General features: G+C 42.6%; 1 protein-coding gene across 1 annotated transcript in view; it reads right to left on the reverse strand.

Moving 5' to 3' along the window:
* Positions 1–13552, reverse strand: part of LOC121878178 (protein O-mannosyl-transferase TMTC1-like) — a gene marked incomplete in the record, with an annotated part of 115720 nt that overhangs the window by 72936 nt on the left and 29232 nt on the right. Inside the window, 2 exon segments of the mRNA XM_042384220.1 lie at positions 7447–7560; positions 9580–9723. Of these exon segments, the coding sequence (XP_042240154.1) occupies positions 7447–7560; positions 9580–9723 (258 nt within the window).

Consider the following 13552-nt stretch of genomic DNA (forward strand, 5'->3'; position numbering starts at 1 on the left):
GTGTTCCTCCTTCACCATGGCAGGGAACAACTTGTCAGAATCTCCAACTTTCATGAACACTTTAGTGTCATCCCTTCTCCCATCAAAGAACAAACAATTGATTCCATAATCTCTTATCCCCTTATCAAACTCCTCTTCTAGGTTACTGACAAGTTTCTCCTGAGCTCTCCTTACTTTGTTATGATCTATCACCAGGTGAACATCATCAGGTGTTATCAAACCACCGTCAATCCAGGCAGCTGTTGCTATCACTGCAGTTTCTCTGAGACCAGTGTGGTGTCGCATGCTGGCCAGAGCTATGCTCGGGATATCTTTCCTATTTCGAATCTTATGCCTGGAAGGTTTGGGATCATTATTTTCTGGGTTAGGGACAAAGTCACCATTCTCCTGGTCAGCATTCGACTTCAGCTATGGGGGAAGTCATTAAACTCTCAATGCGTGACTCAATCATCGGCCTTTTTTATTCTCACCCTGGGCCTTCTCAAGTCTTTTCTCGGCAACTTTCTCTTGTCCTCTCTGTGGCAGCCTCCTGTCTCTTGGACTCCGGAATATTTTGGCTAGAAATCATGAGAGCCCCTATACTGCCAGTCTTCTCTCTCTGTGCTTTGACAAATGCCAGTTCGATCACAGGAATCTTCAGTTCACGTTTGCAAATACAGGAGATGTGGGCCTCGGATTTACAGTCACGATCGCATCCAAACTCAGGACAGAGAACAATTGGGCACTTGCAAGTAATTATGTCAAATAACTGGTCCAGTTGCTTGGCAAAGCTGTCCTTAACTGCAAGTTTTCCTCTCCCAAGAGAGATATATCTTGCCTTTTCCCAACTGGCTAGCAGTCTCTCACTAATCTTCTTCTGACTTGTTATGACTGGAGGCTTGAACTGAGCGTTAGCCAGAGTGTACCGTGCCAAGACAGCTTTGGTCATATCACTGGCAATGTCTTTGTTTGTGTAAGTTCTTTGGTTCTTTTCACTGATTTGCCTGATTAAAACACCGTATCTCAAAGCATCTCTCAATGTAGTCAACTCCGACTTCAGGAGCTCTCTCCCAGACCCAAGATAGTGACTGAGATGGCTGGATTTTTGGTTCCTCGTCCTGACACAAGCAGCCATCGCAAATATTATCAACTTATAAGTGCATCAGAATCTGAAACAGAAAAAAATATTGTTAGTTGGGTTGTTAAAGAATGAAGTCAGAAAGCAATGTTCACTATTTAATTGTAATGCACTAATGCAGCTGTACGTTAGATTTTCGATAAATTTCACGCTAAAATTTACCTAGCAAAAGGTTGCAAAATATTGAAACTGAAATTATTTTCTGTTTATATACACCAAAATCTACCAAAAAAGTGATGGGCCATTAGTTTTAGCTGATCTTCCTCTATGACACACTAATATATATATATATATATATATATATATATATATATATATATATATATATATATATATATATATATATATATATATATATATATATATATACATGATAATTTCCGATAAAACGGTTTTGATGGTACAATAAAAGCAGGTACTGTAAATATAGTAGGTGTTTCAAGAAATATTAATACTTAGACAATAGATATTTTTTAAGAGATGATTTTAAGGAAGGGAGCGTAGTCTTTGCTCGGATGTGTGGGGGTAAGTGGTTCCAGACCTTCACACCATGATATTTTATGGAGGTCTGGGACTGAGAGGAGTGCATGGGGGGTGGTCTTAGTAGCTCTGGGTGCCTTAAACGGTATCTCTGATTATTCCGGAACTGGAAATATTTATTTTCAAGCAAGTGAGTGACAGATTTGTAAACAAAGAGAGCACAGCAGTAGGTGTTAATATCTTCGAATTTTAAAAATTTCAATTTAGCACATTTTTCGTTTGTGTGATCTGTTTTTTTTTTCAAGTAGGTCATTGTCCATACAACTCTTTTTTGTGCCGTAACCAGAGAGTTTGTTTTTTGAAGAGCCAGAGGCCCCCCATAGTGTGTGACAGTGTATCAGGTGTTGGTAAATAAGATCATTATAGATTTCTTTCATTGCTGTGAGAGTGAGTGACTGTCGAGTGTGATACATGATACCGCACTTTTTATTGATTTTACTGTGAATGGCTTGTATGTGGTTTCTCCAGTTAAGTTTCTCATCAATAAGAACTCCGAGGAATTTATTATTTTGTTCGCGTTTGAGGACTATATTACCAAGGTACAGGGGGTCCAAGTCTGGGGGTAAGTTTTTCCTTCTGTGAAAGATCGTGTAGTGGGTTTTCTCAAGGTTTAAGGTCAGTTTTTTACGTATTACCCAGGTCCCGACTTTAGTTAATTCAGTGTTCATAGTTCTCATCAAGGAATGGAGGTCTGAGTTGCTGGCATAGAGATTACTATCGTCTGCAAATAAGTTGTATTTTATGAGTGTGCTGGCGTGGACTATGTCGTTTATGTACAACAAAAACAGTACTGGACCGAGAATGGAACCTTGGGGGACTCCATACAAGATTGGCGAGGAGTCAGATTGGTGGTTATTATAGCAGACATACTGTATCCTGTTGGACAGATATGAGGTAAACCAATTGTAGGACAGGCCCCCTAACGCCGTAATGTTCAAGCTTTGAAAGAAGGATGGTATGGTCGACAGTGTCGAAGGCTTTAGAGAGGTCCAAGAAAATACCGACTGTGAACTTACTGTAATCAAAGGAATTTAAGATGTCATTAGTAAAGGATAGCAGAGCACTCTCAGTCAACCTTCTAGCTCTAAATCCAAACTGGGAGTCTGTAAAGATGTTATTGGCATTGCAGAAGGAATTTAGTCTATTACATGCTAGCTTTTCCAGAATCTTACTCCAGGCTGGGAGGACTGATATGGGGCGGTAATTCTTGAAGAGACCTTTGTCCCCAGATTTTTTATATGCTGGGCGGACTTTAGCAATTTTCTTTTTATCAGGAAAGACACCACTAGTGAAGGAGGAGTTACAAATGTTGAGGAGAACTGGTAGTAATAAGTGGGCCACTTTCTTAATGATGCTCATTGGTATATAGTCTTCGCCTTCTGCTGCATCTTTGGACATTTTTATGATGGCCAGTAATTCATCTGCTGTGACAGGGGATAAGAATGGCTCATTTTGCTGTCTGTTTTGCAGGTAGGCTCTAAATTCCTCATGGTGATCAGGGATGCTCTCTGCAAGATTTTTGCCATCATTAATAAAATATTCATTGAAGTGGTTGGCAATGGGGGAGGGTTCCGTTATAACTGAATCGTTTATCATAAAAGCTGAGGAGGGGGCCGAAGGCTGAGTGTTCCTGTTCTGAATAAAATTTATGACATTCCAGGTTTTCTTACTGTCGCCTGATGCTGACTGGAGCTTATTTGTATAATAGTTACGTCTGGCATTTCTAACTGCTTGTGTTACTCTATTTCTGATACTTCGGTAAGCATCACCGAAAGTTATGGGTCTTTTTGCAAATTTCCTTTGGAGTTTGTGTTTTTCCTTTATCATTATCTTAATTTTGCTTGTGATATAGGGTTTGGAAATGGATGCAGTTTTCACTGACTTAGTCTTGAGCGAGAAGCATTTATCAAAGCAAGCATTAAAGATGCAAGAGAAGTTACAGCTGTTCACGTTAGGGTTGTTGGAGGCATAGACATGATCCCAGTTAGCATTCATTAGGTTGTTTTCAAAAAGGAGCATGTTGTCGGTGCAGTAGTCTCTGTATTGAATTGAGACTCTACAAGACCTTTCAGGTCTTGTGGCTGTTTTATACATGGCAAAAACTGGGAAGTGTTTATGGTGAAGGATGCCCCCTTTGTGTGCATGTGTGTGTGTGGTAAGGGACGACCCCTTTGGTTTTTGTGTGGTAAACTCTCATACATATAAATATTTCGCTTATCATCTATAGTTTGGACAGTCCAATCATTTTCTATTGGTTCTACTAGACGCACGTAACCACCAAACTCCGTAACACAAGACCAGTACCAAACGTGTTTAAGAACACCTATCTAGGGCTCTATATGTAAAGACAAACATCATTTTTGTTTTTCTCTCTACAATATAAGCACGTTAACACTAATGGCATTACTGTATTTCCTCATTATCAGTGAGAACAACAACAACCTAGTTACTGTTATTGTAATGGGTAAACAGACAGTGTTTCCCTCACCATCACAATCACACACCAACATTATCAAGCGTTCCCTTGTTCAACGTGAATTTTATGAAGACTAAATCTGTTATTTAGTATCTCGTGAAAAATACAGTTTTTGATAATATTTTTCCCCTTCTTTACCTTCCCCTATATATATATATATATATATATATATATATATATATATATATATATATATATATATATATATATATATATATATATATATATATATATATATATATATATATATATACACAGTATGTGTGTGTGTGTGTGCGTGTATGTGTTTGTATATATCTACTGCCCTCCATCATCCTCCCTGCCTACAACTATCACACTCACAATTCCCTCAGTTTTCTTTCCCATCCACCTGGATCTTAACATGCTCTTCAGCTTTCATCCGTCTGTCTTACCTCCCTCCAATTCCTTCATTCTCATTCTTAATTCCCCTTTCATTCTTCCCTCTTCTTCTTCCCTACTTCCTTAATGTTCTCGTTATGTCCCTCTACCTCCTGGTAGCAGCGTTGGGGATGTTTGTAAAAGTTACCGTTGGGAAGAGAGAGGATCGTGTAATACTCAGAAGGCGACGACGTAATAACGAACAGTCAAGCTGGTGTCCTCACAATAAAGGTCTTGACTAAGTAATTTACTGCTGTCCTTCAACAACATGTGCACAATAACAGTTATCAGAAGACCTCTTCCTCGGTTGTGGTGTAAATTAAACTCTCATAATAACTTTTTATTTTTACTGTTAAGTCCAGCATAAATGATTGTACTGTACACTCGCAGCGTCTCACAACAATGGAGAATGATTATCGTTATTATTGTTGTCATGTAGAGGTTATCATTAAGCCTGAAAACCACAGTAATCGCAAGTCTTGTATAACGTAATTGGTTAAAAGACTTTGGAAAAAATATATACCTGGAGAAGCTTACATTATCAAAAAGCTATAAGGTGATGAGAACCTACGACCCACCCGATGACCAAGATCAACAGTTGGTGCTCCTGTTATGAGAAATACTGAACCTGTTTATCCACAAGTTTAACCCTTGTGAACTGTGGTCTCTTATTGGTGGAAAAAAAGTTTGGCTTTAACCAATTAAAAGTATTCAAAGTGGCGTCCCCCTAGTGTACTGTACTGTACAATGGTCCAGGGAGCGACTCATGCATGATCCTCTGAGACACAAGTGTCATCATTAACAACACGTGAAGCCGTTCAACAATGCCCAGCTTACGTGGTACTGTGAAAACATTCGAGGAGAAACAGCGGCGTAGACGTTATAGAGAGTTAGCGGTGGTCAGAACACTGCCCTGAGGAACTGCTGCGACAACAAGAAAACTTTATATATTGTATCCACTGGAGTCTCTTAGGGATGGTGGAGGACGCTGTACGAGCACACACACTCACACACACACGCACTCATTCACGCACACACACACGCACGCACACACGTACTCACACACACACACACACACACACACACACACACACACACACACACACACACACACACACACACACATTACACACACACACACACACACACACACACACACACACCAATTACACACACACACCCAAACTAACGTATGCGTCACCAGCCTGGTCGTCTTCTCTCAACTCCACACACACACACACACACACACACACACACATGCGTATATTTTCAGCCACCGGCTGCAACTCTATTAATAAACCGTTTATTATTATTATTATTATTAATATTATTATACACACACAACACACGTACGCACGCACGCACATGTAAGCAGTTTAGTCTTGTTTAGTCTGTAACCAGTATAGCAACCAGATTATTATACACGATGGATGAATAAGTTTTCATTATGCATTTTGCATTGACCCGCAGGGATCAGAGATGTTTCATAGCAAGCATGTAGTAAGCATTTATTTAGCCTGCTCAAAGCGCAGCTGGTTTAGTCACGTATACGGTCTGGCGACAGTATGTCCACCAGAGATGTCTCAATATGACGATATCACCTTTGAAGCTCATTACTTATTCAATTAATGACCCCTACTTGATAACTAGGTACATTGATTATCACTAGTAGACTTCCAAGCATTTGATGTAAATTATTAGTCAGATTAGTTAGAAATTTGCAACGTCAATTAAGGATGATTCACGGCTCTAACGAGATCATTTCCAGACAGCTATTTCAGTAACGCTGCTGACATTGATTCAGGTGTTCATGCCAACCCTTCCTACTGGTAGGAGCTTCTAGAAGCTTGGACCCATGCATCATCCTTCGTGACGTCATTGTCAGTTAGCCGGGGTAGGTCCGCCCTGGTATAGCTAGTCAGTCTTGAGCTGGACACCAGACATTACTGATCTACCACTGAGCAGTAGCCTGAGAGACCCCTTCAGTCCTAGCAGATCTAAATAGCATCTCTAACACTGCTCTCAAGCTCACAGTCCTCAGTCCCAGATCAAGTGGCCAGCCTCTCTGTAGATACAATTATAAATATATATCTGTACATATAACCGCTTGTATCCGTCCACCCATCTCAGAGAAGTGAGCTAAGACAGACTGTTTTTTTTAACAATATCTGGTAATTCCCTAATTAAATGTAAGTCTTCATAAGATGTTACAGTGAAGTTACAGGGGAAGTTCCACACACACACGCACGCACGCAAGCATGCATGCACGACGCACGCTATCACACACGCAAGCACACACGCAAGCACACACACACACACACACACACACACACACACACACGCATACATGTACGCACGCACGCACCTCAGAAGTGCCGTGGCACTAGTGTAGGAAAAACCCATCTGAGAGGTGAGTGGCTCGTTGGGGGAGTCATGTGAGGCCGGGATTGACTCATTCTAAAGTGATCACTTCCTCTCATGCCGCCATGAAAAGTGTCTCGTGCATGGCGGAGCGAGGAGGTAAAGTGAGCGAGTGAAACAGCAAGCGAGGAAGGAAAGTGAGAGAGTGAGCGACGTGAGGAGAGGTAAAGTGAGAGAGGAGTAAAAATAAGGTTAAACAAAACAACAAAACGAACATGAAATTTAATAGATGGTTGAGATAAACAAGTATGAGAGAGAGAGAGAGAGAGAGAGAGAGAGAGAGATGGCTGGCTGGCTGGCTGGCTAGATAGATAGATAGATAGATAGATAGATAGATAGATAGATAGATAGTGTGGTGTTTTCAGAAAATCAAAAGTGTGTCTGGCCTCCACCTTATTCTCAGTCACTTTTTTGTGGTAGGGAGAATAGACAAATGTTGGTCACTATTGATATGCCAAGCCAGGTAAATTTTCCAGGCCAGGTAGACACTCACCTGATGGCCTCGGTGTAATGGAACTTGGCCAGGTCAGGGTTGCCAAGGTCCTTCTGTAGGTTGGCGAAGTTGTAGTGCATCTTGGCGTTGTGTGGCAGCGTCCTCAGCCCCGCCCTGGCCGGTAGCGTCATGGTGGTGGGTGACACAGGTGATAAAAGTGCGAAGTATGTGACCTAACATGACCCACAAGTGTAGTACATGTGACCTAACATGACCCACAAGTGAAGTACATGTAACCTAACATGACCCACAATTGTAGTACATGTGACCTAACATGACCCACAAGTATAGCACATGTGATCTAACATGACCCAAAAGTGTAGCTCATGTGACCTAACATGACCCACAAGTGTAGCACATGTGACCTAACATGACCCACAAGTGTAGCACATGTGACCTAACATGACCCACAAGTGTAGTACATGTGACCTAACATGACCCACAAGTGTAGCACATGTGACCTAACATGACCCACAAGTGTAGCACATGTGACCTAACATGACCCACAAGTGTAGCATATGTGACCTATAGTGATACACAACATGACTGACAAAATTATTGAGGTAAAGTCTTAGTAGATATATTATGTTGAAATAAGTTTAGTGAGATATATTCCTATTAAGAAATATCTAATATCTCATGAATTCGTAAGTTAAGAGATGTGTTAGTTATTATGTCAATGTTGTAGTCAGTGAAGAAGAAAGTCCCGTTGTGAACACACCAGAAACACTCGTTAGTTAGCACTTTTTTCTAACTCAATCTAACACGATCAAACGCCGACACTCCAGGTGACAGTTAACACGTCACCTTTCACTCATCATCACCAACACTGTTGTCATCACCATCACCAACATTGTTGTCATCACCATCACCAACACTGTTGTCATCACCATCACTAACACTGTTGTCATCACCATCACCAACACTGTTGTCATCACCATTACTAACACTGTTTTCATCACCATCACTAACACTGTTGTCATCACCATCACCAACACTGTTGTCATCACCATTACTAACACTGGTGTCATCACCATCACTAACACTGTGGTCATCGCTATCATCATGACTAACACTGCAGCCATCATCATCATCATCATCATCATCATTACTAACACTGTAGTCATCACCATCATCAACACTGCGGTTATCACCATCAGCATCACCAACAGAGTAATCACTACCGTCACCATCATCAACACTAATTATTACCATCGCCAACACTTGGGTCATCACCATCACCATCACTGACCACTATCACTAACACAAGTCATCATCACCAACACTATAGTCATTTTCAATACCAGCACCGTAGCCATCAACACCATCAACAACTCAGTAATCACCACCATCCCCATCACCAACACTATAATCTTCATCATCACCATTACCGACACTGTAATCATTACCATCACCCAACACTGTAATCATCACCATTACTAACGCTAGTCATCATTACCAACACTATAATCATCACAATCATCAACACTGTAGTCATCACCATGACTAACACTAGTCATCATCACCAACACTATAGTCATCACAATCATCACCATACTTAACTACCATTAATCACCGTCAACATTATTCTCCCCCTCGCCTATATCATCATAGCTTCCCGTGAATCACCAGCCACTGTTCATATGCCAGCAGGTTACTATAAACCATCATCACCAGTCACCGGTCATCATTAGGACTCACCACTAAATACAAGTCACCACTAGCTACCAACCGGATTCACCGTTGATCACAAGTAACCACTAGTCATCAACAGGACTCACCACTGACTACAAGTTACCCTAGTCACCAACGGGACTTACCACTTACTACAAGTCACCACCAGTCACCAATAGGACTCAATATTGACCACAAGTCACCACAAATCACCAACAAGACTCACCACTGACCACAAGTCATAACAAGTCACCAATAGGGCTCAATACTGACCACAAGTCACCACAAGTCACCAACAAGACTCATCACTGACCACAAGTCACCACTAGTCACCAACAGAACTAACAAGTAGATACGTCTCCCTGGGCAATTAGCTAAGGGCACTAGACCACCATCCTTCAGAGCACCTCCACGACACAACCATTGCCTCTTGTGACCACCAATCATCAATAGACTTACAGGAAGAGTGTTTCCCTGGATTCCCAATCATGGTTCCTGCGTAGGGTCCTGCAGGAGAAGACCAGAAGTAGCAACAAGAGGCAGGGCGCCTTCAGCCGTCCCAGCCTGGACAATCCCACACTCACCAGCACCGCATAGCCCAAACTGAGGGAGAAACAACATTAGTGTTAGTTGTGTTTTTTGACGCTGGCGGAGGCATCGCTACCCACATACTACTTACCAGTAAATCACTACCAGTATACAAATGTACACGTAGTGTTGCTCTGAAACTACCAGGATACACAGAACATTACAAAACTAGCTGTTAGTATAGTGTAAAGATTTTGGTTCTGGACGCTGTGATGCCGAAACCGCTTGAGTTATTTTAGGCATCGTACTCAACTGATTAAGGTATTGTACTCAAGAGGTTAAGACTGTACTAAAGAAGCTAAAAACTTACTCATGGAGTTCGAGGGACAACTCATGGGTCAAAGAATCACTCCATGATGTTGGTCGTCTTTCTAAAAAATACATTATTTTTGTTCTTTATTCTCCATAATGCTTGATTTGATCGATTTGTAAAGGCTAGAATATTGCCACTTTTTCAACACTCATTGACGACAAGGCGACTCTGCGCGCCCTCTGTATTCCAAGAGCAAAGGATCCAGTGACTAGACAGTCAGGCCTATCGATAGGGAGGTCTCACCTGCCCACACGACCCATCTATCAAAAGAAGGTTGATAACATTCTTTGATGGTCCCGTGACGCACGACTCAAAGGTGTTGTTGACAGATAGGTTCCTTCCCGCCACAAATCATAGACTCTTTACGCGTGTAGGGAGTTACAGGTTCCTGAACCTCACATACATCGTCTCGTCACTCACTCGAGGGTCAAAGAGGCCCGACCCTTTCACGTCCTCGTAGACACACCGTAAGTGTCTCGTCAACACTGTGAACGCCAGTGCTCCTACATCACAGCACAGGCGACCCCATCAGCTATGATATCAGCGTCAAGTCATTCGGCGGATTTCTCACAGCCAGTGGAGTTACATCCCAAGACCTGGCAGATATAAGAGACACTGACATCCTCAGGTGGATATACCTCGATATTCTGGTCTTACGAGTGTCACCTGGTGGTGGAAAAGGAAGTTACTCAGCGCGTAAATGGCCTTGACCAGCCACCAACACTATAATAGTCTGTAATACACCAAATGAAATATAAATTTACGTGTTTTTCACACCATCATCATCATCATTATCATTATTGTCGTCGTCGTCGTCGTCAGCAGCAGCAGCAACAGCAACAGCAACAGCAGCAGCACATAATAGCTCAGAGCGCAACAGGGGAGGTGGATACCAGTGAAGTAAACAAGATTCGAAGGTCCATTACGACAGAACGACAGCACGGCCAAAGTGATAAGTTGCAGCAACTGTTGCTGCAAGTACCAAAGAATTTTAAGAAAAAAAGTAGCTATAGCGCAGAAGGTGGGTGCCTCGAACTGGCTAACTACGTTACCGATAAGGGCAAATGGTTTCAGTCTTAACAAACAAGAATTTACAGATGCCATTGCTCTAAGGTACAGTAGGCCAGTAGAAGGTTTGCCCTCCCATTGCGTGTGTGGCTCTTCCTATGACGTCGATCACGCCATGGAGTGCAAGAAAGGGGGCTTCATATGCATGAGGCATGACGAAGTCAGGGACCTCACAGCAAATATGCTGAAGGAAATCTGCCGGGATGTCATGGTAGAACCGACCTTCCTTCCTTTGGATGGTGAGATCTTCCAACATAGGACTTCAAACACATCTAACGAAGCCCGTTTTGACGTCAGTGCTAGAGGATTCTGGACTCGGGGACAGTGAGCTTTTGATCCCATGGCAGTACGTCACCGTAACTTAACTCTCGATGCTGCACACAGGAGGAACGAGAACGACAAGATAAGGGCATATGGAGAGAGAATTCAGAACGTTGATCATTTCAGCTTCACTCCTCTGGTGTTCACAACCTCTGGTGGGATGGGACCAAGTGCAAGATGCTTCTACGCCAGACTCGCGGAGGTGCTATCCGAACAGAAGCAGCAGCCCAGAAGTTATGTTACAGCCTGGATGAGATGTCGACTGTCCTTTTTTCTCCTTAGGTCGGCTTTGCTCTGCCTCAGGGGAACGAGAGCATCCGCCCCAAAGTCGATAACAGTTGCAGATATTGACTATGATGCAACACTCACTGAATGCCGCATAGATCTGCGGCTCAACTAACTCAACACAGCTAGGATAGCTACTTATGTATTAGGATATCTAATTTTAAGGTAATAAAATGGTGGCGAAGGTATGGCTATAAGGGGAGGATGGAGGCCATTATAATTATATATATATATATATATATATATATATATATATATATATATATATATATATATATATATATATATATATATATATATATATATATATATATATATATAGTAGAAGTAGTAGTAGTAGCTTAGTTACCTCAAGTGTTTGGTGTTTCTGAGTATTGATTTCAGTTTGAGTGTTTCCGGCCAGACTTAAGAAAGGTGTTTTAGACGGTGTTTGAAGGTCGTGTTGACGGTGAGTCTGAGACACAAAGAAAACTATATTTGTTACATTAGATTCACAAAACTCTATTTGTTATGAATTCCGCCATTATGCAGGTTATATAAGTAGATGTCAGAGAATTTGTCAGACTATAACTGAGACAGGCGTGAGACAGGTATGCTTTACAGTAGGTCGTCCTTGGCGTGCTGTAAAAGCAGTCCTTGGCGTGCTGTACAAGTAGTCCTTGGAGTGCTGTACAAGTAGTCCTTGGTGTGCTGTACAAGTAGTCCTCGGCGTGCTGTACAAGTAGTCCTTGGTGTGGTGTACAAGTAGTCCTTGGCGAGCTGTACAAGTAGTCCTTGGCGTGCTGTACAAGTAGTCCTTGGTGTGCTGTACAAGTAGTCCTTGGCGTGCTGTACAAGTAGTCCTTGGCGTGCTGTTCAAGTAGTCCTTGGCGTGCTGTTTAAGTAATCCTTGGCGTGCTGTACAAGTACTCCTTGGTGTGCTGTACAAGTAGTCCTTGGTGTGCTGTTCAAGTAGTCCTCGGCGTGCTGTACAAGTAGTCCTTGGTGTGCTAGTCACAAGTAGTCCTTGGCGTGCTTTACAAGTAGTCCTTGGTGTGCTGTACAAGTAGTCCCTAGCGTGCTGTTATCAAGTAGTCCTTGGCGTGCTGTTCAAGTAGTCCTTGGCGTGCTGTACAAGTGGTCCTTGGCGTGCTGTACAAGTAGTCCTTGGCGTGCTGTACAAGTAGTCCTTGGTGTGCTGTACAAATGTCGTTGGTGTGCTTTACAAGTAGTCCTGTATGCTGTACAAGTGATCTGGCGTGCTGTACAAGTAGTCCTTGCGTGTGCTGTACAAGTAGTCCTTGGTGTGCTGTACAAGTAGTCCTCGGCGTGCTGTACAAGTAGTCATGGTGTGCTGTACAAGTAGTCCTTGGCGTGCTGTACAAGTAGTTTGGCGTGCTGTACAAAGTAGTCCTTGGTGTGCTGTACCAAGTAGTCCTTGGCGTGCTGTACAAGTAGTCCTTGGCGTGCTGTACAAAGTAGTCCTTGGCGTGCTGTACAAATAGTCCTGGCGTGCTGTTCAGTAGTCCTTGGCGTGCTGTTTAAAGTAGTCCTTGGCGTGCTGTACAAGTAGTCGCTGTTGCTGTTCAAGTAGTCCTTGGCGTGCTGTTCAAGTAATCGTTGGCGTGCTGTACAAGTACTCGTTTGTGCTGCGTAATCGCGGTGTGCTGTACAAGTAGTCCTTGGCGTTCCCTTGCAAGTAGTCCTTGGTGTGCTGTGTAATGATGCCGTGCTGCAAGTAGTCCTTGGCGTGCTGTACAAGTAGTCCTTAGCGTGCTGTACAAGTAGTCCTTGGCGTGCTGTACAAGTAGTCGCCGTGGCTGTACAAGTAGTCCTTGGTGTGCTGTTCAAAGTAGTCCTGCGTGCTGTACGTAGTCG

The sequence above is a fragment of the Homarus americanus genome, unplaced genomic scaffold, assembly GCF_018991925.1.
Source record: "Homarus americanus isolate GMGI-L3 unplaced genomic scaffold, GMGI_Hamer_2.0 scaffold45562, whole genome shotgun sequence".
In the NCBI taxonomy this organism is placed as follows: Eukaryota; Metazoa; Arthropoda; class Malacostraca; order Decapoda; family Nephropidae; genus Homarus; species Homarus americanus.